Source organism: Microcebus murinus, chromosome 2 (assembly GCF_040939455.1).
Source record: "Microcebus murinus isolate Inina chromosome 2, M.murinus_Inina_mat1.0, whole genome shotgun sequence".
NCBI lineage: Eukaryota > Metazoa > Chordata > Mammalia > Primates > Cheirogaleidae > Microcebus > Microcebus murinus.
The window spans coordinates 61,003,766-61,031,201 of NC_134105.1; the positions used below are offsets into that span (position 1 = coordinate 61,003,766).

General features: G+C 34.5%; 1 protein-coding gene across 1 annotated transcript in view; it reads right to left on the minus strand.

Moving 5' to 3' along the window:
- Positions 1-545: 545 nt before the first annotated feature.
- PIGK (phosphatidylinositol glycan anchor biosynthesis class K) overlaps positions 546-27,436 on the minus strand; it is a 111,437-nt gene continuing 84,546 nt past the window's right edge. Inside the window, exon 11 of the mRNA XM_012787798.3 lies at positions 546-3,608. Coding sequence (XP_012643252.1) covers positions 3,492-3,608 — 117 coding nt within the window. The 3' untranslated portion in view covers positions 546-3,491. The remainder of the gene's footprint in view (positions 3,609-27,436) is intronic.

Genomic DNA, 27,436 nt, shown 5'->3' on the forward strand with positions numbered 1-27,436 from the left:
TTTGAAATTCTGCCTAGGCAAAATTAATCCTGTATATTATATCTAGTATTACTTCTCCCAGTTTGCTTTTAACTAAGAAGGGCACCTTCTACAACCTCTGAAGAGGAACCCTTTTTCTTTCCAGCAGTCCTTACCATCAGGATATGTTTCATTATATTCAAACCAAATTACTTTGGCTCAAGAACAATCATAATTCCTTTACCACTCTAAATAGGTCTGCCCCACCATGCTGTTCATGACCTTGTGTAAGTGTTTGAAAGGCAAGATGATCAATCTTTTTGTGTCTCAGAGCTACTGTGATCAGACTATTCAAATGTAAGTTTATTTTCTCTCCCTTTTATGTACACAAAGATTCTTCTATATATAATAAGTTTTCCTTCTTCATTTATATAGTATACTAATAAAAAGATCAATGAAAATAAAGATTCAGAGCTGGCAAAAGCTTCAATATAATTTAACTGGGGGGATAGTGCAGTCAATCCTTTGCCTGTGAAAGTATGTTTTTAAAGGATAATATTTTAAGTGCAAAAAGAAAAAACAAGTCGTAAGGAATATTAATTTTAGGAGGTTTTATTGTGAAGGAAGAATTGTCCTCTTAATGTTACAATTATAAACAAAATTATAAAACATATTTTTGCAATGAGTAAAGATAAACGTATACGTTATTAGATAAAACAGATAAAACACATAATGGTATCCCCTGGGACATAAATACTGAATTTTCAGGCTCCCACCATCCACCATCTGCAAGAGTTTAAAAAGAAAAACAATATTTGAGGTTGATCACAAAGCACAATCTCAATACTATTTCCAGGATAAAAAATCAATGATGGGGATATGAGCTCTTGTGTCTTATCAGAGACCAGAAAGGGGCTTCTACCCTATGGCATATATCAGTCAGACATGAAGGCAAGGCCAGAAACATAAATTTTCCAAGCAGGTCATACACTTTATGGGATTCTCCTTAGGGAAAATGTAGATCTAGCACTAAGAATGGGCAAGGTTTAACTTAAACAAAATGAAATAAAGTCCTTGTTGGCTGTCTCTTTCAGTTTCAGGTGGAAACTGAAAAGGTGATGACCAATTCTAGATAACAGAATGCTGAGGCATGAAAAATAATGGGGTACATTTCTCTTGAACAGTTAATATGTGAAATGCCCAAAGATCTAAAATCTCCCAGATAAATGATGCCAAATAAGTTCTCAAAAACTGTCAGCACAATAGATTAAGAAACCAATTTTTCATCTTTGCTTATAATTAAAGCTGCAGGATTTCATGAGTGACCAACAGTAAAATATTAATACCATTAATGAATAAACCAAAGGAAAACTATGGAAACAAAGTAAGTGGTCCAGCAATAGAAAACTGTCAAATAAATTACTATCCATTCATACAATGGATACTATGTAGTTATTCACAATGTATTCACAATATACAAAGACAGAAAAGGCTGATAACATATTGTTAAATGAAAACAGAAGTTAAAAAAATGGTATATTCTATTAGGTCATTAAATATTAAATGTCTAATTTCTAATCCAAAGTGTGGTTTATTATATCTCAAACAAGAAGCAGTACAATTAATCAAAGTATGGGCCTAAAAACTATGGACGCAGTTTTGCCATCTTAATGGTAGCCTGTTTATGCCAGCAGCAAAGAAGCCTAGAGAGCAAATGGCAATGAAATCTTGAAAGGCGTTTTCCACAGCTTGTTGAGAACTGAATATTTTTCCTTGCAAGAAGTGGTTGTCAGTTGGTGCAAGGTCTGGTGAATATGGTGGATGACGGAGAGTTTACAAGTCCAGCTTCTGTAGTTTCAGTAGTGTTGTTTCTGAGACATGTGGTCCAGCACTGTCTTGCAAGAAGATTAGCCTATCTCTATTGACCAATCTTGGCTGCTTAATTGCAAGCATCCCCATCATTTTGTCTAATTCAGCAGTCCCCAGTGTTTTTGGCACCAGGGACCGGTTTCATGGAAGACAATTTTTTCATGGGGCCTCAGGTGGTGATATCAGTGAGCAATGGGAGAGGAGCAGCTGTGAATACAGATGAAGCTTTGCTCACTCACTTGCTTCCCTAACCCCCGCCCGCTCACCTCCTGCTGTGTGCCTTCCCATCCCTACATTTCCTGGAATTTATGGAAGACAATTTTTCCACCAATGTGTCAGGAGACGATGCTGGAACTGTGCAGCCCAGGGGTTGGGGACCACAGCAATTGGTTGTAGTAGACATCCCCTGTAATCAGTTGACCAGGTTATATGAAGTTGTAGTGGATAATACCAGGTCTGGACCACCAAACAGACACCATTAGCTTTTTTTGATGACTATTCGGTTTTGGACTGTGTTTCGGCACTTATCTTTATCCAACCATTGTGCCAAATGCTTGTGATTGTCAAAAAGAATCCATTTTTCATCACACATAACAATACAATGTAGAAATGGTTCACCTTTATGTCATGACAGCAAAGAAGGGCAAGCTTCCAGATGACTTCTCTTTTGATGCTCATTTAATTCATGCAGAGCTCATTCATCTAGCTTCTTTACCTTGGCAATTTGTTTCAAATGGTCCAATATTGCTGGAATAGTAAGGTCAAAGTTTGCTGCTAATTCACATGTAGGTTGAGATGGATTCACTTCCACTACAGCTTTCAGCTCATCATTATCCACCTTGGTCTCAGGTTGCCACATGGCTCATTTTCAAGATTAAAATCACCAGAATGGAACTTCTCATATCATAGACGTACTTCTGCTTTCATTAACCACATTCTTCTCAAACACTTCGTTGATATTTTGAGCTGTCTGCACTGCACTGGTTCTATCTACAACAGAACTCATATTTGAAAATAACACAAATTTTTGATTTATCCATGGTTCCACAAAAATTGCTAAAATTTCACTAAAAAATTTTGAAAGATAATCAATCTCAAGCCAAAACACGCATTTACAAGACTAAGTATGTACATTCACAATAAAAATAAAACAAGAAGTGTCAAAGTAAAATGTCAGAGATATCAACTGTCGAACTTAGTACTTAGGGAAATTGGACATTTCATATTTAATAATCTAATATTATGATGCCTAGTTTGGGGAAAAATATGTGTATAGATAAAAAGATTGGGAGGACATATAGAAAATCATTAACAGAAGTTACCTCTGTTAGTGAGAATTTAATGTCTTCAGAATTTTTTCTTTTCCAAATGAAAAGGAGATAAGACAAAACTGTGATTTCAAAAATGAATCAAGCAGTATATTCTGATCTCATTGTACTACTTGTTTTATAACATACAAAATGAAAACCTGAAATATATTTAGTGCCATTAATTAATTATATTAATAATTATTTTTAAGTTATAAAATCAATAGTTTGTTCAAATTTAACCTCCTTATACTTTTTTTCCAATTCACATAGAGCAATGCATGTTTAAAACATATAATAACATAAATTTTTATCCAAGGCTGTAGTCTTCCATGCATTCTTCTTCATACATCAAGTCTAAAAAATGAACTTCATATGCTTGATTCCGTAAGTTTTGAAGAAAACCATGATAATGAGTGCCCACAATCCCAGAATAAAGCCCCCAGGAGGATGCCAATCTTTCGGCTTCGGTTTCTGCAAAACAAGGATAACACGGTAAATTTAACAATAGGCAACTAATTCAGCAATGGATAAAGCAAATATGATGGACAAGAGACATCTCACTGTGTTTTAAGGGGGAGTAATTTAGCCAAATAAAATGTGTTGGAATAGCAACCATGATAAAGACTTCAAACATGGTAAATACCCCAAGAGTAAACTAACTGGCTCATAAGAAAGATCAGTTTCAGCTCACATCTTGTTTCCTCAAAGGGTCCTCCCCTGACTACCCAATCCAAACATTTATCCTCATCCAAATCATTCAGTAGCCTAATAGTCCTTCTTGCTTTGAATTTATATATTTATTAGTCAGTTTCATCTGTCTCTCCTATCAGGCCGTAGATCTATTTTGTTATACTCCCAGCAATGACCTGTCACAGTGCCTGGCAAATAGGAAGCAGAAGCACTCACAGGCCATACAGAATAAATCAGTGGAAGAACAAATGCTATCCAACTCCATTCATTCAGATATTCAACAAACACTTGTTTGGGGGCCAGTGCCTTTGGTCATGTTTCTCCCTTGAGATAGAATGTTCCTCACCCTATGTGTCATGCCTGTACAAAACTCAGTTACTTGAATGCCAACTCATCCAGATTCTCTCAACTGATATATTTTCTTTGAATTCTCACAGTACCTAATCTATAACTCCTTCTACTGTTACTCCTATCTACTATTATAGTTATCTTTTTCATTTATTCCCCTGCATACTTCCTGGGGTCAAAGTCCATCTGAGCCCATTTTACATTCCCTTTCTCCATTGCCCACCCCAAAACACATAGCCAAGTGTCTTGTATATTTCTTTGTCCAACAAGGACCAGTCTTCCCTATTTAGATGTCATTTAAACAGATTGGTCTTCCCCATTTAGTCATCATTTTAACAGCTACATTATGGCCCTGTAATTGTACGTTTGTGACAATGACTTCTTTATGAGTCTACTTGCTGAATTACTGGCCAAAACTGTAAAAATAGTTATGATATGAGAATCATGTTTTAGAGTAGACCAGATGGAAAAGAAACTGTAAGCTAAAATTTGCTTTAGTCATCACATACAACTTTCATCAATTCAAAATTAACTTGTCAAACTAAAAGACAGAAAGCCACCTTAATATTTTAATTTAGATCACAATACTAGAGTTTTTGGAGCTTTTAATCAAATGCTTAATATGAACTGAAATGATAATATTGTTTAAAGTGGTTACATTCCATCTTCATTGCTATGTCTACTCTCGCCCTCTACCACTCCTTCCAGAAAACTCTGCAAAAATTTACCCAAAAATATCAAATCCAATTTTTCTCATGTTACTTTTCACTCAAGAACCTGCAATGGCTTCTGATCATATGTGTGATAATAATGATGACAAAAGTCCTTGTCCCCTAGTATTTTACAAGATAAGTTCAATGGTTCTCAAACCATGTCAAATAGCAGAGCTTTTGGAAGTCGCTGTGCTTTTTGTACAACACTGTGACAAATCTTTAATTCCAGTAGAAAATCCAGAATAATATAAAGCATAGTTATACTAAAAATAGGTAATATAAATATCACAAGCCTGTGTCAATGAAAAAATAAATGAGTGAACTAAACATGACTGACTCCTGCTCAGTCATGTTTTTATCCACTTTATACTTAGCTTTTTTGTCCACTTAGTGTTTTTGTCTACTTTGTCCAACTAAACATGACTGACTCCTGCTCAGTCATGTTTTTGTCCACTAGTTTTTTGTCTATTTTATTATCCACTAGTGAAACAATTGGTAATTCACAAAAAATGACTGAAAAAGCTTAAGACCAGAAATTATTTTTCTAGTACTTAGAAAGGATTACCATCATTCATTCTTAGTGGAAGCACACCTTTATACAACAGCCTGTACATGTTACAGGAGAGCTCAGTTTAAGAGCACTAACCTAGTTAGGGAGATAAGATTCTGATTATCCCTAACAACTATAGGAGTCTCTGATTTATGTGGCATTTGAAAACACACGCTTAGGTTACTACTGTAGAAAAGTTAAATAAATGTTGTCAAAATCTGGCACTAATGTAAACTCATATCTGAGGAGAACAGGCTATAGACAATTGTTCCATAAACTAAATTCATGAACTATGGTACTAATAAAGTTCGGGAGATGTTTATACCAAGTCATTTTTTAAAAAATCGTGAACATTGCTTAAGATCTATCATTCATCAGAGATTATAGAATAAATCACATAATTAATAGCAAACCTTATTTCTGCAGCTATAGAAACTCTAGATACTTTCCAATGAGATGGAATCCCTGAATTTGTAATTTTACCATTGGATCTCAAACTTACTGCCAGAAACAGTTACCAGAGAGATAAGGCAACTAAGGAAAAAACAGCATCTTTGGAAGTAACTACTGTTTCTCCAAAGATCTGACAATTAGCCCTGGAAGCTATTTTGGCCTATTATTCCAAAGGCTGGCTTGGAGAATTCTGGAGGTACTCCTTTCGGTCCTTCACCCTCCTTGACGGGCATATGTCCCACATTTAGACCACAGATGGCCAGGAGACGACCAGAGAAAAAAGCAAAGTGCTAGAGCTGTGGTTCCCCAACAGCAAACTTTAGAATTCATAACAGAGGATGATAGAGTTCCCTCTAAATCTCATGTTGAAACTGATCCTCAATGTTGTATGTAGGGCCTGGTGGGGGGTGTTTGGGTCATGGGAGCAGATCCTTTATGAGTGGCCTGGTGCCCTCCCTGTGGTAACGATTGGGTTCACACTGTTAGTTCATGTGACAGCTGGTTGTTTAAAAGAATGTCACACCCTTCCTTTCTCTCTCGCTCCCTCTCTCACCATGTGACACTCCTGTTCCTCCTTTGCCTTCCGCCTTGATTGGAAGCTGCCTGATGCCCTCACCAGAAGTAGATGTTGGTGTGATGCTTCCCATACAGCCTTTCTTTATAAATTACCCAGCCTCAAGTATTTTCTTTACTGCAATGCAAACAGACTAACACAGAGGACTAAGAAATATATGTAATTACTCTAAAATTATAATGGAATAGTTGTCCAGGATTGGTGGTTCAGTGGTAGAATTTTCACCTGCCAAAATTATAATGGAATAGTGTATTTATTCACATTATAACACTGCACAAGCTAGCAGAAGCAGTAAATCTTAGCCTCTCAAAACTGCTGTTTGCAGTTACTATGTTTTTTATTGTATATTCATGACAGCTTTTTGGTTAACAAAAAATGGAAAATGCATTATTAATTAAATGTATTTTGGACTCAGCTTAAGATGGCATCTAAATAGAATCCCCCAGTCCAGCCTGTCCCGCCTTCTCACCACAATCCATACAAAGGCACAGAAAAAGACAACAGCACAGCCTACCAAAATTAAGTTAACCTCTGATGAGAAACTTCAGATAGTTTCACCATCTGAAAGTCCCAGAAAACCAGGACTAGAAACAAATGAATGGTGATCCCAGTTTTCTGATTGGTACACACTATGAAAAGGATAGTTCTGCTCTGTGAAACACAATAATTCTGTCAGTTGAGAAAGGGACTTTAGCTTGCTCCCTTTTCCTGACTGCTGTTTAAGAGATACAGTGCTTATGTAGTGGAAGGATAGCTTTAAGGCAGCCAGAGTTGTGTAACTCATTCCCAACTCCCCAGTGGCCTACCACTTTAAATACAATTCCCAGTAAAGAACATGACAGAGGGGCACTGAAAATGGTTCACTGTATCCTAAAAGTTTCAGTATCACATGAAAAGCTATGCAGAGAAGGGAAAATAAAGGAAAAATCCTGTTAGTAGAGCATGTTAAAGAAATATGTTTTTTCCATATATTTCACCTTTTTAAAGTGCCCCAAAACCAGATGTAAGTGGCATGGTAGCAGATAATCCTAGTTTAGTTCAGCAAAGCCACATTTATGAATGTTTGCCACTCATGGGACCATATTACAACCTATTCCTCAGATACATACTTGAGAAGGCATTTAAACTTGAGTGGATAGTGAAAAGAACCCCACACTCTGTTGGCAAATACCAAAAATGTCCCAAGAAAAAAGAAAAACCACTGAGGGCTCTATGAGGAGAAACACTCTCACACATGAGAAAGAAATTACATCTTGAAAATTCAGATAAGATATCTCTGAGTAAAATTTAATAAAAAGCCAAAAGATTATTTTAGAAAATTTTTATTTGGCATAGATTTGAATAAAGATATATAAGTAACCAAAAATGAAAGAATGCTGTAAAAAGAATTAAAAAATACAAAGACAACAGGCTGAGATAAAAAGGGAGCTGGATGACACAATTTTATAATAGCAAATTAAAATCCACATTGACGAGGAACAGTGTTCTAAGCACATCTTTGAGTCCATCCTTTAACCAATTATGTTAGACTGCTGGCAAACATGGCCCAAATTCTTCATACTTCCCTGTGTCCATACTCTTTGCAATGTGACTTTATAGCAGCTCTCATCAAGAGGTAGAATCTATGTCCCTACCCTAGAATCAGCTGGTCTTGTGACTTCTTTTGGCCAACAGAAGGCAACACAAATAATAGTGTCCCAGGTCTGATTATAGCCTCAAGAGGCTTTGCTTGCTTCTGCCATCAACATGAGAAAAAGTCTAAACTTCTGGAGAAAGAAACATTAACTAGAGAAGAGCTAAGGTACCATCAGCCAATAACTAAACAGCTCCCAGAGGTAAAACTACCTAAGTAATCCAGAGTTGACCACAGACTCATGAGGGAGCCTAGCTAAGAACAGAAGAACTGCCTAGCTAAACTCGGCCTAAACTGCCAACCTACAGAATTATGAGCTAAATTAATGATTGATGTTTTAATAAAGTCACTAAGTCCTGGAGTGGTTCATTATGCATCAAAAGTTATGGAATATATCCACAGATGTGACAATTTAAAGGAAAAACCCTGATCCTTTATCATCGTAAGAAAACAGAAAAAGGTCCCATCTATATACATGTAACTTCAGGTTTCTGCAACAATGGCATAAGTCAGAACAGCATGAAGGGCAGCGAAACAATCTCTTGTCCACCATGAACTTTGCTGGGGTAGAGAAGGTCCATCAAGATAATCCCCTCTGACCCTCCTAGAATGAGAAATCTAGCCCTGTTATCCGAGAAGTCTGAGCTAAATTCCACAAAGTAGACTTCCACAGCCACCTGTCTCACTTGAACAGTGTTTACCACTGGACTCTGATAAGGCCATCTAAACAAAATACCTGCTCTGCTATCTTCTAGAAGTAAATTCCATAAATGTTGTCACTCTCCTACTTTAAGAGAGGCACAGCCCTGCTCACCTCTAGCTCTCCCTTATAGTCTTCCTAGAAACAGAGAGAACCCACCAGCATCATGCCAGAAATTGCTCTCAAGAAAATGAAGTGGGAGAACCTCCTAGAGACTAACTCATCTAGCTTCCCTCTAGTTTTCCTCCTCCCAATTGAAGTCTAAATCTGAAGTTTGGTTCCTTTCCTTTTGAAGTTACCATTTAATAGTCATTAGACATTGTCACCATGCTGGAGAAAGAACATTGCCCAAGATCTTTATACACCATATCTAAGGTAAATTTGCAAAGCAGTTAATCTAACCCAGGATAATCAAGGATGATTTGTTTTCAACTATGATTTTAGTTTTAAAGGAAAGTTGACCATAGTTTTCCCTTAACCATGATTTTAGCTTTCCTGTGACAAGAATATCCACTATTAACATTATTAGTTAATATTATTCTGGAATTTCTGGCTAATCCAGACATAAGTTTTAGGAAGGAAAAGTAAATTTTCATTTATTCATAGATATTATGATTAGATATCAACAAATTCTACAAAATCAAGTCTTCTAATTATTGAGAATAAAGTGCTCAGATTTCAGGTATATATTTTTTAAAAAATCAATATCCTTCACATATTTCAATAAAATGAGTCAGAAAATAGAAAAAAATTTCATTCACAACAGCAATAAAAAACATAAAGTAACTATAATTACCCATAACATGAAAGGTAAGGTAAATAATTTATATTACTCTAAAGGGAGAAGTAAACAATCAATAATATAAAAAAAAGATATGAAAATGCTAAACAATAATGTGGTTCTGATAAAAGATTAGAAAGATGAATAAAACAGAATAAAAAATAGGCAATCAGCCCAGTATCTCAGAATTTAGTATATGATAAAAGAGCCATGACAAATCAATGGGCAAGGAAATATTATTCTTACTGGTGCTCTAACAATGGATTAGATTTGAAAACAAAATTAGTTTTGTTCCTAACCCAACACTAAAACTAAAATACACTTTACATGGTTTAGAATAAATTTAAAAACAGAAAGAAAAACAAAAGAGAGAGAAAATGTAGGAGAATCTGCACAGTAAAGGGATTTTAAAGCCTAAAAGCAATGAATGAAAACAAAAAGGTAGAGAGATTTTAAAATGAATTTTTTGAAAGATCTCTATTTCACAAGGTATATAAATCAAATTAAAAGGCAAATAAATGGAAAAATATGACAGAAAAGGGGATGAATGCAGTACATGGTCTCCTAAAAATCAATAAAATACAAAGGTTTATCAATAAATGGGACATAGAAATGAAAAACATCACAAATTACAAATGGCTAGCACTTTAAAAATTCATTCTTCTTAATCACAAAAACTATTAACTATTTCTTCCTCTTTTTAAAATTAAATTAGTACATGTTAATAAGGATGGTCAACTTCTTGGGGATGTAATCCACTAACATGTTCAGAGGCCTTTAATGTTCATCTCATTCCTAGGACCTGTAACACTTCTAGAATCCCTATTAAGGAACTCAGAAATGCTAGCAAAGGTTTTGCACAAAGATTTTCTTCTCAGTGTTATCTATAATAAAAAATGAGAAACAATCTATATAAACATAACACAGGAAATATTGAATATCCACATATTAGTCAACAAAAATGTTTTCAGACAATTTTAATGATTTAGAAAGATGCTTACACTACAATAATAAGAAAAGGAAAGCAAGATACAAATTGAATATGAAATATGATCTTTTTCTATAAAAATATTCAAAGGAGGGAAATATACTAAAGTCTTAGTAGTACTTCTCTGGGGGAAGCAGGATTATAGTGGTTTTAAATCTCTTCTCTATACTTATCTATACTTTTGAAAATGTTTTCTACAATGTGTATTATTACTTTAGTTATTTTTGGGGGGAAGGAGAGTACACAGGAAAAAACTTGTATTGAAAGAGTCTACCTAGAAGAATCTTCATATATTCTTTTCCAAATCAGGAGAAGCACTGCAATAATACTGTTTAGCACTTGATATCCTTTTAAGAAAAAGTAATATGAATAGCATGACAGCAATATAATAAAGTGCTTTTTCAGTATGTGTTTAATGATATTGCTGCCATATAACAACATTACTGTTTTTAAAATAACTATACATAACATTTTAGACATTCTATAATAATTTTATGTACAATCAAGATCAAGTGACAGATTGGTATAATTATTACATTTTGTACTAGAGCTGCATTTGAGGTAAGTTCATACTAAAGCACATCTTGTAATTTCATTTGTGTCCATTAGAGCTTCTTTAAAAAATGACTGATTTTATGTAGTTAAGGTATTCTACTGACTGCTATTAAATACACTCCTCTTTTTTTCTTAAACTTTCACAATAACAGTTAAAATACAGAGGTGAAAGCATTCATAAAACACTGCAATGTGTTATGAGCAAATACATAAAGGCTTAAGGGCCACCCTATTATTGAAATGCCTAGTATTTAAAATTAAAAAGATAGGTAGCTAAGCAACATTGCACTTCCAATTGTGAACAGCATTCAGTTTCCCCTTTCATGTTGCTAAGAGAACATTACCATATCACTTCAAAATAGTTAATAGAGCACAGATCTAAGTATTAAAATTATGTAAAAAGAGGAAACTCAGGATTTTCAAAATTACACATATTTATTGGGAAGCAAATGGAAAATTCCCAAGGTTTCTTAATGTATAATGACCATATCAGTTCAGTTAAACTATATTTTAAGGAAATAAAAAAAGTAAAAACAATATACTACGGTTATAGTAATAATTACTTTAGAAAATAGCTGTTTTCAACTATTTAATCAGTGGTAGCTTATTAGTATTTCCAGTCTATCTAAATTCTTTATGTAAAGTATAATTTGCATTCTACAAATTATATTACCATATAAGTCAAACTGTGGTAGGCAGAATTCTAAGATAGCCCCTTAGAATCTAAATTCTAAGATTCTCTCGCCCTGGTGTATATGCCCTACATAATATTTATCCCTTGAGTGTGGATAAGACCTGTGAATATGATGGGATATCACTCCTGTGATTAGGCTGCATCATATGGCACAGATAAAGGGATTCTGAGGATATAATTAAGGTCCCTAATCAGTTGACTTTCAGTTTTTCAAAAAAGAGATTATGGGGCAGGAGGGAGTGCCAAGGTAGGAAGGAAGGTGTAACCTAATCAGGTGAGCTCTTTAAAAGAAGGCCTAGATATGAGAGACAGAAATCAGACAGATAAATATATTAGAAGCAGTTAAGATGCTCTCCTGTTGGTCTTAAAGAATCAAAGAGCCACATTGTGGAGTGGACCACAAAAAAGAATGGCAGACAGTCCCTAAAAGTTGAGGGCCTGAGTCCTATAATGACAAAGAACTGAATTCTGAGAATTAGTAAGCTTGGAAGAAAACCCTGAGCCTTAGATAAGACTGCAGTCCTGGTTGACACCTTGATTAAAGCCTTATGTAAGACCCTGAGCAGATGACCAGCTATGCCATGCCTGGAATCCTGACACATAGAAAGTGTGAGATAATAATGGTTTTAAATCACAAAGTTTGTTTGTTATACAGCAGTAGAAAACTAATTCACAAACTTGACAAGCTTGGATAAATAAACAATATATTAACAATACATAAAGCTATTTATTACATCTGATACCTATTCCTTCAGTGGAATAACCCCTGAAGTTATGATATTAACTTTATGTTTAAAAAAACAGAAATAAAGAGAATGAAATAGTCTAATTTGTCATACTATTTCATACCTATTTATTCTCTAAGAACTAGCTCAAATGTCACCTCCAAGTGAAGTCTGTTCTTATAACGTAGTAAGAAATAATTTCTTCTTATCTGGGCACCAGTGATACTTGGTTAGACTTCACATACTGATTAAGTTATGAGTGTAATTCTACTACATTTTGATCTGTTTGTGATACCTATTGCTGAACCTGATCAAGCTCTCACAAGTTTTCAATACAATATGGTAATCAATTTGTCTTAGTCATATATTATTTTCCTTTCCAAAAAAGAAATATAAAACATTCAAATACAAATATTGTATATTAAATGCTAATTTATTAGTTTATGTTCTTGGAAACAGTAAGAATTACAGTTATCGACATAATCTATTTTAGGAATCCATAGTGAGAAATCATAATTTTAAAAATGCACAAACAATTTGAAGTTTGAAATAAATAAATCTATTATTTAGCTCTTAACTATGAAAAATAACCCATAGCTCTCTCAAATAGTAATGAAGTTTCATTTAGCAATAGAGTCTATCTGCATCTGTTCAGTTATGCTTCCACCCATGAAAAAGTAAACACTACAGGAATTATCTGCTCATCCTGAACAATTAGAAAATGAAACGAACAGTAAGGGAGTTTCAGACAAGTAAGATGAGTCCTTTAAATTGCCCCAAGCTTATTGCCTGTAGCCAGTTTCCAAGCTGTAGCACAAGGAGGGAGATTCAAACAGGGCCTGGCAGTCTTGCTGAGTTGAAGAGACACAAATTAGAATTCAGGAAGGTTTAGATGGTTACAATTTGCAGGGTAGACTACTGGAGAAGAGGGAGCTACACAAAAAAAGAAACATAAAGGTGCTCCAGAGATCTGCAGAGAGGTCTTCTTGAATTTTTGGCAGAGTTCTAATATGTGCATGCATAACAAGAAACTTACTATAGCTAATAGAAGAAAAAAACAAAGCCAAACATAAAAAGGCCAAACAATTCCCAGTGCTCATTCAGGGATGGGGATAGTTCATATTCGTACTTACAGAAGTGGACAGAGCTTATACTATACAGAGAATCAGGTCACAACTTATAGTGAAGCTAAATCAAAATAAATCAGAGATAGTGGTGCTATCTCAAAAAAACAAAAAAAAAAAGACTACTATGGATCTGCCTAAAACAACTTAAATGCAATCCTTGAATAGATCAAACTGATCCTAAAACAAAATTTATCACTCACTATATAAATAAAATAAAAATCCAAAATCTAGCCGCTAACAATAATAAAAATAAAAATACAAAAAAACAAGGCATGCAAAGAAGGAAAAAAAAAATGACATAGCCAGGAGAAAAAGCTATTAATAGAAACAGACCCATAAATGAAAGAGATGACAGATTTAGTAGACAGAGATCTGAAAGCAGATATTTTAAATTGAATGTAAAAAAAAACAAACATGAACATATAAGGAGAGCATATAGAATATAAGTAAGATCCATATAAGATCTCAATAAATAAATAAATATAAGAAATGAAAAATACATTGAATGGAATTAGCAACAGATGGGACACTACAAAAGAAATATCAGAGAACTAATAAAATAGCAATAGAATTTACTCAAAATGAAGCACAGGCAAAAAAAAAAAAAGGCAGAGAAAGAATAAACAGAGTCTAAGTGAGCTACAGCACCACATCAAGCGGGATAACATTTGTGCAATCGGAGTCCCAAGTGATGAGGGAAAAAAACATCTAAAACAAATAACAGCTAAAATTTTTCCAAATTTCATGACAACTCTAAACCACCAGATCTACAAAGCTCAATACCAAGCAGAAGAAACACAGAAAACCACACACAGGGACATTGTAATCAAAACACTGACAAACAATGATAAAGAATATCTTAAAAGCAGTCACAAAAACAGAGATCTGTAAACTACAGGACATGTACTGGCCACCTGATTTTATAAATAAAGTTTCAATGAAACACAGGCATGCTCATTCATTTACATATTGGCTATTGCTGCTTTCATACTACTTCCAAAAGTTGAGTAGCTGCAACAAAGACCATGTGGTCTATACCCTACAGTATTTACTATTTGCCCCTTAAAGAAAAAGTTTATAGACTCCTGCTACAGAGGAACAAAAGAAAGACTGATTGATGATGGGCTGGTCAGAAACCATGGAGGCCAGAGACAATGCAAAGGCATCTTTAAAGTACTGAAAGAAAAACAACGATTAACCTTGAATTCTAGGGAATATGTACCAAGTGAAAATCCAAAAGGTATATTAAAACTATATCAATCTTATGGAGTATCAAAAGAAAAATCACCAACATAACAATAATGAATAATATTTGTTTTCAATTGTCCAACTATTCCTAAATGGGTAAGTAATTTTTAAAAAAATTTTTAAGTACTATAATGACCTTTTGTTACTTTGCTGTTTAAACAAAAGGTAAATTCCAACTCCTTGTTTTTATGGAGAATTTCTATAACTTCTTTAATGTGGTCTCCCAAGAGAATAATCACATGCTTTCCAGTGTTAAAGTCTGAAAACTGGCATCTTCTCTTTTGAGATAGTCTGAAGAACAAATCATTAAGCCTCTCCCACTGTGCTTAAATGAAATCATTCTTAGGAGAAAAAAAGTTAATTTTAGTCAAATTCATTTTTTTTTGGAACACTATTTGCTTATATCAAAGATCATGAACTAAATTCTTTTAAATTCTTTTACTAAATTATGTAAAGTTTGACAAAGTATTTTTAACAGAAGTAGTCCCTTTTAGACATGATAATCAACATAAAAATGTTGAAAATTGTACAAAAAAAAACAAATATTATAATTATTTTTCCCATACTCCACTTATAATGATCTTTCCCATGCATAAAGGCCTCTGTGGTTTAGTCAATGACAATGCTCTGAAACAGATCTTTTCTACTTCTATACTAGATGAAGACAGCAGGTTAAGGTTTATGGTCTATAACAATTATTATTTTACTTTATTTTTGGCCAAAACAGCCAACTAAGATGTAGAAGTAGTAAAATAAGAAGTGTGACAGCTCTAAAAATTAATTGTTCAAATATCAATTAAATCTACTACTCTATCATGGGCCTTAATAATTTTAGTTATAGTAGATAGAGCTATTTAGCAGGAGGAAAATTTTAATTAGTGCCTAATTTATCCACTTATAATTATTACATCTCTCTCTAGCAATGTTACAGACTGAATAACACTACTTAAAAGTGTACATGTTTAATTATTTCACAAGATTAAAATGTCTATTGGCACATTTTAAACTAGAAACCCCTTAATTAATCAAAATTAGGTAACATGGATACTATTCTGTTTTCACAAGGTATTAACCTTGGCTATAGAACTAGTAAAAAAAAAAAAAGACAAACAAGACCAGCCTGGTGGCTCACACCTGAAATCCTAGCACTCTGGGAGCCGAGGCGGGCAGATTGCTCAAGGTCAGGAGTTCGAAACCAACCTGAGCAAGAACGAGACCCCCCTCTCTACTATAAATAGAAAGAAATTAATTGGCCAACTAATATATATAGAAAAAATTAGCCGGGCATGGTGGCACAGGCCTGTAGTCCCAGCTACTCGGGAGGCTGAGGCAGTAGGATCGCTTGAGCCCAGGAGATTAAGGTTGCTGTGAGCTAGGCTGATGCCACGGCACTCACTCTAGCCTGGGCAACAAAGTGAGACTCTATCCCAAAAAAAAAAAAAAAAAAAAAAAAAGGACAAACAAAATCAAACAATTAAATACATTAGACACTGATAAATATATCTGAGTGTAGATTAAAGTAAAATAAATAATCTTTAAAAGAAAAATCTGTGCTTGTCTAAAAATGATCAGAAATTATAATCTGAGAAAATTAAAATAATAATACACAAATTACACACTAAACATGATTAGTGCAATGAAATGAAAGTTAATCCTCAATGTTAAAAATGTGTAACTAAAGATATTGATTCCTTTAATGTAAAAAATAACTTTTCTGGTCTATGTATACCAGTTTCACTGTGAATAATAAATTTTAAAGTGAATGATAATCCCAACTCTTAACAGGAAGCACATTAAGGTGATTTCAGGTCAATTTAGATGACAGATTAAATAACTCCTGGTTATACTATTTCGATCAGTTGCAAGTCAGTCTCTAACTATATTGCCAAGTATATTGCATGTAGCTGAAGGGAACTATGTTTAATATGTCTAATATCTAACAGTCAATTAATATCTAAACAGTCAATTTCTGCATCTATATAAAAAGAGATCCCCTGGGGCTTTATTTTCTTCTTTGTCCACTGGTATTTCTAGTACTGTTTTTGGTAGATCCCTAGGTTTGACTGATGACAAGTTTATTAAGACGGGCATATAAAAATGACAGTCATTTGATAAAAGCAACAGAGTATTTTCCTCAATTCCTTTTCTTTTCTTTTTAAATTAATATGTTAATTTACCTTATTACAATGTAAATTAAACCCTTCCCACTAGAAGCATAGGCTGCACTGAGCATGAGTGGTATGATTCTGTTTCCTTCACTGTGTAATGTACTTTTCCTTCCCTGTACAGTTTCTCTACATTAAAAGTAGGTAAAAATATGTAGCTAGTGAACTAACCAACGAGCATCACTTCTCCATTTCTTGAAGCTGGAAAAGGGTCCACTTCCTCACTTCTAGTACTGTTTACTTGAACCCCTAGAAAATTATTTATTAAAAACCAATAATCCGGCCAGGCAAGGTGGCTCACACCTGTAATCCTAGCACTCTGGGAGGCTGAGGCAGGAGGATCGCTCAAGGTCAGGAGTTAGAAACCAGCCTGAACAAGAGCGAGACCCTGTCTCTACTATAAATAGAAAGAAATTAATTGGCCAACTAAAAAAATATACAGAAAAAATTAGCCAGGCATGGTGGTGCATGTCTGTAGTACCAGCTACTCAGGAGGCTGAGACAAAAGGATTGCTAGAGCCCAGGAGTTTGAGGTTGCTGTGAACTAGGCTGATGCCACGGCACTCTAGCCCGGGCAACAGTGTGAGACTCTGTCTCAAAAAAAACAAAAACAAAAACAAAAAACCAATAATCCTCTACCAAAGCACATTTATGCCCCTAATATTATGGTCTATACTTTACCTTAAAACAAGTACAGCCAGAAAACCTAAGAATACATCAGAATGGAATACAGAAAAAGAAAACATTCTTCATATTTGGCATATTTATGAAATTGCAATGAATTTTAAAAGATCAAAACTCAATTTAGAACTGCCATTATGACTCAGTCATGGTACCTGCTAATAAAATGAAAATCTATTATAAAGTATATGTTAACAAGTGTTTACTATTCATAAAAAATATTTTAAAAGAAGAAAAAAATTTCTAATATATTCTTTGTGAAGAAGCACCAAAAACTTTTCTGAAAAAGCCTTTTGTCTTAGTAACTGTGATGAAGAAGCTGTAACACAAAGGGAGTAAAGTTAATTACTACCAAGTATCTTAATATTCAAAGCAATACAAAGGGTCAAATGTCTAATATTCATTAGGGATGTCTGCTTTCTAAATGTGATGAACTCTAAATTACTTTGACTTGTGAAATAAATGTGTACTTGTCTAGTTGTTTTTAATTACTGACTGCTTTAGCTGTGTATAGATAGCTAATTCTCAAGTATTCCAGGTCCACTTATAAGTTAATGATCATTAAGGCTCTTTGACACTCATTTTTTCTTACAACTTTGGACATTCCACTATTTATTAGGCTGCTCACAGTAGTGGGGAACAGATAAAAAATTAGTACATGCAATCTTCAACCACTGAGTGAGTTATATTCTAAACATTCTCTTTAGCATCATTTGTACAGAAATAAAAAATAATGTCCTTAAAGATCATGTTATAAATAGAGGCTAGATTATCTGGATTATTCACAAAAGCTTATTAAATCCTTAAGGTTGCTGAACAATCTGAACTAGATATGGTACACTTCCGAATAAGTAACCACATAGCAAAAACTTTTCTCTCTTTTCAAGTGAGTAATATGTAGGTAAAATTTTAAATAATCAAAGCTAATTTAAGGCACCCTCCCCTATCACTTTTTGTAACCATATCCCTTCAGATCTCTACTTTCTCAAATCCTCATTGGGAAGCCAAGTAAAATTGGGGTGAAGAAGGAAATCAGAAACAAAATTTTGAAGAGGATGACTCTTTTTTGGCCATTTTATAAAGAGATGGATACTCATCTACTAAAGAATATTGAACTAAATCTGTTGATATTTATTCTTCCAAAATATGTTTTCAATTAACCAGAACATACATTACACCTGTTGACACCTCATTCATAAAAGTTTCTGGGAACAAAATTCTTTGTAAGAAATTTTAAATGTTTGTAAGGAGAATGAATGGCACAGTAGTTAAGAGGATGGACTTTGAAGTCAAACAGACCTAGAATGAAATTCTGGCTTTACCATTTATGAGATAGACGACCACAGGCAAATTATTTAAACTCTTCTGAACTTCAGTTTATTCACGTGCAAAGTGGAAATGATAACTTCTTCAATGGTACTATTTTCTGATGACGATTATGATCAATTGTGAAATATGATGTTTTGTACCTGTTCACAGTTGCACAACAAAAATGGAAAAGAGCAGATGCCTCCTCGTCAACATCAACTACTACTCTCATTTTTAAAATCTTCATAAATTGGATGAAAACAAGTATCTGTTTTTGCTTTGGAATATCTATGATTAGTGACACACTTTTCATTTTTATCATAAAAATTTAATATATCAGAAATGATATAATGATAAATTTATAGATGGGCCAAAAATTTTCAAATTTACACCAAGTTGATGAAACATCATTATTGAAATATTGATTGTTATTTTCAAACAGCTTTCCACTTTCATTTATTCCTCAAGAAGTGACATTCTTAGAAGTGATTATCATAAGTTAGAACATGAAAGCTGAAGTTAATTTATATTAATTTAAAAACATATCCCAGTTGATGTACATGACCTTCAAGAAGTTTAATTTTCATTACTTGCCTTATAATTGGAATAAAAATAAATGAACAATATATTACTTTTCACTAGACATTAGTTTTAAAGTTGCTATGGTCAGGGAGAAAGGTCTATAAGATTTTGAAGCAATCTAAATCAGTTTCTAGGCAGAGAGAGTAATACGGATTCAGCACCCTTTTGATGAGTTTCCAGATATCAATAATTCAATAGGCTCATTTTTTAAAAAAGGTGTCAGAGATTTTCTACTTGATAGATATTTCAGTCAATCTTTAGTAAAGTTTAGCTATATTGGGGTAATCATTACTGCAATTTTAAAAAAACATTAAAATACCAAAATAGCTATAGAACAAAATGAAGAGTTAATGATAAACAAGGACAGAGAACTAAAAAATTAGCCTAATATATGTCTTTAATGACAGGAGCTAGAATTGCAGAGCTCAAGACAACTTTTCAGAATGCAGAAAAGTGAGAAGAGATTCTCCATTATACATATTTTGAAACATCACAATTATAACAGTAAGAGGCTAGATTATACAAATAACAGGTTCAATCGACAGACACTGCAAATAACAACCTGCAAATGGTCCTCATCCTGATGTGGTACTGTCTTCCACAGGAGGGGAGGAGTTCAGAAAAGGTGAAGACATTTTTTTGGTGTCACAATGGCAACCAATATTTGGAAGGGCCAGAGATACCAAACATCCTGCAATGCACTGCCCAGTACTGCACAATAATAGAACTAGAACTGTCCCACCCAAATACCAAGAGTGCCCCCAAAGAGAGACAATGAACACACCAGGATACCATATGAATTGGTTATACTGGAAAAAATTATGTCTAGGACTAAAAAGGAATAACAAAGAACAGATGAAACAAGACTTTGCAAGATAATCTATGTTTTAAGTGAAGGCCTAGCAGGAGATTCTAGTATTTCTCTCCAAGAAACTAAATCTGTAATGGATACATAGCTCTCGACTTTATGTGGCTTGTATAAATAAAAGAGAATAGTAAGGTTACACTCTACCATGATCACGTACAGTGTGCAGAGAAGCATTAATAAATAGAAACCTTGTAACCTACTAATCTTATCAAAATATTAAAGGATTTGTAAGAGGCCTTGTAGCTGAAATAAGGGATCTAAAGAAAGCCTGGAATATGGGTAAGAACACAGTGGGGGAGGGGAGAAGTAGATAATATTTCTTAGCCAAGGCAAAGTATTCATTGGTATACAACAGTTGAGTAAGTTGAAGTTTTTAAAGCATATGTGGGTTTGTGGCTTTGTTTACACAGACCCTTTGCTGTAGTAGAGGGACCTGAATTAATGAAGATAAAATTGTCTCGTGATGTTCAGTCCCAGAATTGAATCTCTCGCACATCTTAAACCCCAGGTGAGCATCTGCTAAAAGGTCTGTAATCCAGTTGCTTAAATCATACGTGTGTGTGTGTGTGTGTGTGTGTGTGTATGCTTGCTTATTTTAGGAACAGGCCCCAGATAATAAAGATAAATTTACTTTCATAAACAGAAAATAATCCTCAGAACCAAGAACAGAGAGGCTGCTGAGAGGTTTAAATTCAGTACTTTGTATTTACCAAGTTCATACCATGCCTTGTTGCTATCATAGCATAATGTAGTCACCATATTTATGTTGCAAATTTTTGTTAAATATTCAATTGTTTCATTATGTAACTATTCTTTGAGTTGAGCCACAAAATATACTCTGATAATATATCTTTTCTTGTACTTTTGTTCCTGAAATTAATAGTTACTTCATTATCCTGTTGAGTTAATTTTCTATATGGCTATAACTAAATCTCTTAAGTTTAAAACTTCTCTTTGCATGATCAAACACATCAAGTAATTCATCATCATTCCACTCATCACAGACATCTATCTTGAAGCTCTCCATTGTCCTGCTCCAATCTGTACTCTTTATCCTTTAAACTTCTACACAACTGTCACCCCAAAACTCACTTCACCATCAACCTGGAAATTTCACTAACATCTCACCTTGATGGAACAATCTCTGGTGTCCTGGATGAAATCTTTTCAGGTTTTTTAGTTTACTCTTTCGTTTAATGAATCGTATCTCCAGTAACTTCTTGAAAAAGATGAATAGGGAAAAGATAGCTACTGAGGCTTAGAATGTCTTTCCTATGTCATGATACTTAAAGGATAATTTGGCAGTGAACAGAACCTTAAATTGGAAATTATTTTCTCACATCGTTTTGAAGCCATCATTCCACTGCTTTCTTGTTTGAAGTGTTGCTATGGAGAAGTCTGATGACATTCCAATTCTTATTCTTTTGGTTGTGGGCTTTGGGTTTTTTTATTTTTATTCTTGAAGTTTTTGGAGTTTTCCATTTTTTACTATTCTAAAAATTTCAAAATTATGTTCCTTGGTGTATGGCATATTTGCTACTCATTGTTCACTTAATGAACCACTGAGTTCTGGAAAAGTTTTCTTGTTTTATTTCTTTAATATATTCTCTCCTCCATTTTCTCTGTTCTCTTTTTCTAGTACTTCCATTAGTCAGATGTTGCACCTCATCAGTTATTGTCTAAAACTGTGAAGTATCTGAAATTTTGCCCTATTTCCAAGCTCACAAGCTGGCCTAGCACAGTTTCATGGATACTGGCAGAAGACATGAGACTTTTGGGTCAAAGAAAAAGAACTTTATTATTCAAGGTAACTTGAATAATAGCTTCATATTTGTGTCAATAAGCTTCATATTTGTGTCAATTCCTCTTGCATTTCAAGTCCCATGGCGGCAATGCAGTGGTGGGCCCAGGTAGATGTTATGTACACAGTAGGTTTAAATAACAGACAAGGAATCCCAGATTAGAAAACCTCAAACCTTTTTATAAGAGCCTGCAACAAACCTGTCCAACTTTGCTCTGTAGAGATTATCTTCATTATATTGGAGAGCAGCCAAATCTACCCTTTACCTCAGACAGAGTCACTATCTCTATCTTTCAAGTCTGTTCACTATACAAACACCTTTGACAAGACAGTCCAGAACAAAAGGCTCTTAGTGACTCTGCTCACAAGATGTAAAGAAATGTGACAGACTCATGAAGAATTAGCTACCAACAATTACTCCTCTAATTTTCTTAACTTTTTCCTCCAATTTTCCTTCTGTTTGTCTTTCTGTTCTATCTTGTTGAGGAGGAATTTCCTCAACTTTGCCTTCAAACTTTTCTTCTATTGAAATTATTATTTCTACTCATTGTTTTAATTTTCAAGTTTTGCTTGTGTTCTGAATATTTCTTGTGGTAAGTATCCTGTTTCATAAATAAAATACCTTCTCATTTCTTTCTGAGATTATTATTGTTGTTGTTACTATTGTTTTTGTGTTCTGTTCCTACCATTGTCCATGTTTGCTAAGTCCCCTTTTTCCATTTGTTATTTTGATCTTTCCCTTTTGTAAGAATACATTCCCCAAAAGTCTGATGACTCTTGGTTGTATCTTCATAGTTAAGAGTGAGGCAATAAAAAGCTGATCATAAGCTCTTTGTACATTAACCAGTGGGCTTATCAACCAGTGGGCTTACAAATGGGGTAAACAGACTGGGACATGGCTATGAAACAGGGGTGCTGCAAATTTCAAAATGTACACAATTTTTATATTAGAATGGAAATTTCAGGGAGGAATTGTCCAGTCTTCTGCCTAATAAAATGTAAGCCTGAATGTCAGTGTTCTGAGAGTGAAATAGAAGGAGAACACTTGGGAGGACAAGAGGGAGCTCTACTTTGGACCCAATCTCTGAAGTGCCTAGTACCTACCCTTCCAAGGTTCTGTAGTACAAACTGGCTTTTTCTTACAGGGCTCTCCATGATGGAGGGTAGGGCTAAGCTTTTCCACTCTGCTAAATTGGTTATCATTTGTCCAATGGTAACTTTTTCTTCTTCCAAATTTTGTTGCTGCTCTCATCCACTATTTCTACTTTTCTATTTTTTTTGTCTTTTGGGGTTTATATATTTGATGTCTTTATTCTCATTTTAGTAGGGTTGTTAGGAAGGAAAAGAATTCACTGCATTTTCAGCCTGTCATGTTTAACTAGTTTATAAATGTATTTACATATTTTGGAACAAATTATCAAAATGACATCAATTTGTACCAATTTATACTCTCCTCCAGTAGTCACAACTGAATATTATTACTTTTCATATCTTTGCTAATCTAAGAGATGAAAAAATGGTACTTTCTGGGTGAAATAAACAATTCTTAGATCATTAATGAACACCAACATGTTTTTATCAGTTTACTAGCCATTTTTGTATTTCAACTTTTGAGGCATGTGTAAGTTCTTTGTGTAAGTTCATTGGGGTGTTCAATTTTTTCCTTATCTCTATAGCTTTCCTATATAGGTTTCCTTATAACTTTCCTATAAAAGCTCTTTATTATAAGGATATAAATTCTGTAAGAAAAATATTTTTCCACTTAAGTATCTGCCTTTGCATTTTGATGTAAACAAATTTTACATTTTTGCAAAGTCAAATATATCAATTTTCCTTTGTAGTTTTTGCTACAATTTTCATGCTTAGAAATCCTTACCTATAAATATTTGCCAGTACACTTTTCTAATGTCTTGCTTTTATTTTTCACATTAAGTTATAATCCAATTGGAATGTACTTTTTCCATGTGTTAGAAAGTAAGAAACTAGTATTCCTCCCTCTTTAATAGTTAATCAATTGTCTCAGCATCATTTATTGAATAATCCTTTAATTTCCCATTGATCTCCGATGCATCTTTATCATTTATATAAACCATATACATATTAGGGTTTCCAGGTTCCCTAGGTAATCTACCTATTCTGCTCATATATGTTCTGCTCTACCTACCTATATGATCTACCTATATTTTTGTATTAGTGTCACCTTCCATATCTAAATAGTACTGGTTTGAATATTTTAATATCTGCCAAGGATAGCTAAAACTGACTCTTGATGCAAAGTGAAATAAATAAAAAGACATGCCTTCTGCTGGTTTTGGGGTTGGTCTGTTCTTTTTTTTCCAGCTCTTTGAGATGATTCATTAGGTTGTCTATTTGTGATCTTTTTAACTTTTGGATATAGGCATTTATGGAAATGAACTTTCTTCTCAGGACTGCTTTAGCTGTGTCCCACAGGTTTTGATAACTTGTGTCCTTTGTCATTTAGTTCAAAGAATCTTTTGATTTCCATCTTGATATCCTCATTTATAAAGTGATCATTCAGCAGAAGGTTGTTTAGTTTCCATGACTTTGTGTAGAAATGAGAGTTCCTGTTACGGTTGATTTCTACTTTTATTCCATTGTGATCTGAAAAGATACATGGTATGATTTCTATTTTTTTAAAATGCTTGAGACATGCTTTGTGTCCTTGGATATGGTCAATCTTAGAGAATGACTCATGAGCTGATGAGACGAACATATATTCAGTGGTTTTGGGGTAGAATGTCCTGTAGTCAGGCCCATTTGTTCTAGAGTTCTGTTTAAGTCCATTATTTCATTATTGATTTTCTGTTTGGAGGAGCTGTCCTGTGCTGTCAGTGGGGTGTTAAAGTCTCTATTATGGTGTTGTTGTTTATCCATTTGTTTAGGTCAAGTAGAATTTGCTTTATGAATCTGGGTGCACATAGGTTAGGTGCATATATATTTAGAATTGTTAAGTCTTCTTGTTGAACTGTACTCTTCACCATTATATAGTTACCTTCTTTGTCTTTTATTACTTTTTTTATTTAAAAACGAAGTTATCTGTAATCAGCACCGCCACGCCAGCTTTCTTTTTGGCTTCCGTTTGCTTGAAACATTGTTCTCCACCCCTTTACCTTTAGTCTAACTGCATCCTTGCAGGTTAGATTTGTTTCCTGAAGGCAGCAGATACTTGGTTTGTATTTTTTCATCCATTCGGCCAGCCTATAGCATTTGAGTGGGGAGTTGAAGCCATTTACATGTATTGAGATAACTGACAGGTGGGACAGATTTCTGTTCATTATGTTGGGTTGAACTTTGTTGCTTTGTTTTGTCTCTTGAGCCATTGTGGTTTCTTGGCTTTGATCTTTAGCTTTTGAGTAGATTTACATTTGTGAGTGTTTACTGTACTGATCCGTGGGTAACACTGTTTTGAGTACTTCTTTTTTTTTATTTTGAGACAAAGTCTCGCTTTGTTGCCCAGGCTAGAGTGAGTGCCATGGCGTCAGCCTAGCTCACAGCAACCTCAAACTCCTGGGCTCAAGCAATCCTCCTGCCACAGCCTCCCAAGTAGCTGGGACTACAGGCATGCGCCACCATGCCCGGCTAATTTTTTCTATATATGTTAGTTGGCCAATTAATTTCTTTCTATTTATAGTAGAGACGGGGTCTTGCTCTTGCTCAGGGTGGTTTCGAACTCCTGACCTCAGCAATCCGCCCGCCTCGGCCTCCCAGAGTGCTAGGATTACAGGCGTGAGCCACCGCGCCCGGCCTGTTTTGAGTACTTCTTGAAGGGCTGGTCTTGTCTTGGTGAATTCCATCAGTCTTTGCTTATCTGACAATGTCTTGGTTTCTCCTTCATATACAAAACTTAGCTTTGCAGGGAATAAGATTCTAGGCTGGGCATTATTCCGTTTCAGAAAAGTGAGAATGGGGCCCCAGTCTCTCCTTGCTTGTAAAGTCTCAGTAGAGAAGTCTGGCATTATTCGGATTGGCTTTCCTTTGTATGTTACTTGCTTCTTTAGTCTTACAGCTCATAGAAGGGCCTCTTTGGTTGATATTTTGGTTAGTCTGATGACTGCATGTCGTGAGTCTTCCTGTTTGCATTGAATCTCCCGGGGATCCTTTGAGCTTCTTAAACTCAAGAAGGCCTGGGAAATTTTCCTCTATTATATCTTCAAATAGCTTATCCAACCCTTGAGTGTTTTCTTCTTCCCCTTCGGGTAACCCTATAACCCTCATGTTTGGATTCTTCACATAATCCCACATCTCTTGTAGGCTTTGCTCTTTTCATTAAGATCAAATCAGAACTAAACAAAATTGATAACAGGGAAACCATACGGAAGATTAACAAAACAAAAAGTTGGTTCTTTGAAAAAATAAACAAAACTGACACATCTTTCACTAGACTAACAAAAAGCAGAAAAGAAAATTCTCTAATAAGCTCCATCAGGAACAATAAGGGAGAAAGTACAACAGATGCCACGGACATACAAGATATAATTTATAAATACTACGAAAACCTCTATGCACACAAACTGGAAAATGTGGAGGAAATGGACAATTTCTTAGAAACACACAGCCTCCCTAGGCTCAATCAGGAAGCAATAGAACGCCTGAACAGACCAATATCAAGTACTGAAATTGAAACAGCAATAAAAAACCTTCCTAAAAAGAAAACTCCTGGACCAGATGGTTTCACACCTGAATTTTACCACACCTACAAAGAAAAACTGGTGCCCATCCTGCAGAAATTATTCCACAACATTGAGAAGAATGGAATCCTCCCCAACACATTTTATGATGCAAACATAACCCTGATACCAAAACCAGGAAAGGATGAAACAAAAAAACAAACAGACTAATATCCCTTATGAATATAGATGTAAAAATTCTCAACAAAATCCTAGCCAATCGAATCCAGGTGCTTGTCAAGAAAATAATTCATCACAATCAAGTGAGCTTCATCCCAGGGATGCAGGGATGGTTCAACAATGCAAATCTATAAATATAATTCACCATATAAACAGAAGCAAAAACAAAGACCATATGATCCTCTCAATAGATGCAGAAAAAGCATTTGACAAATTTCAACACCCTTTTATGATAAGAACGCTCAAC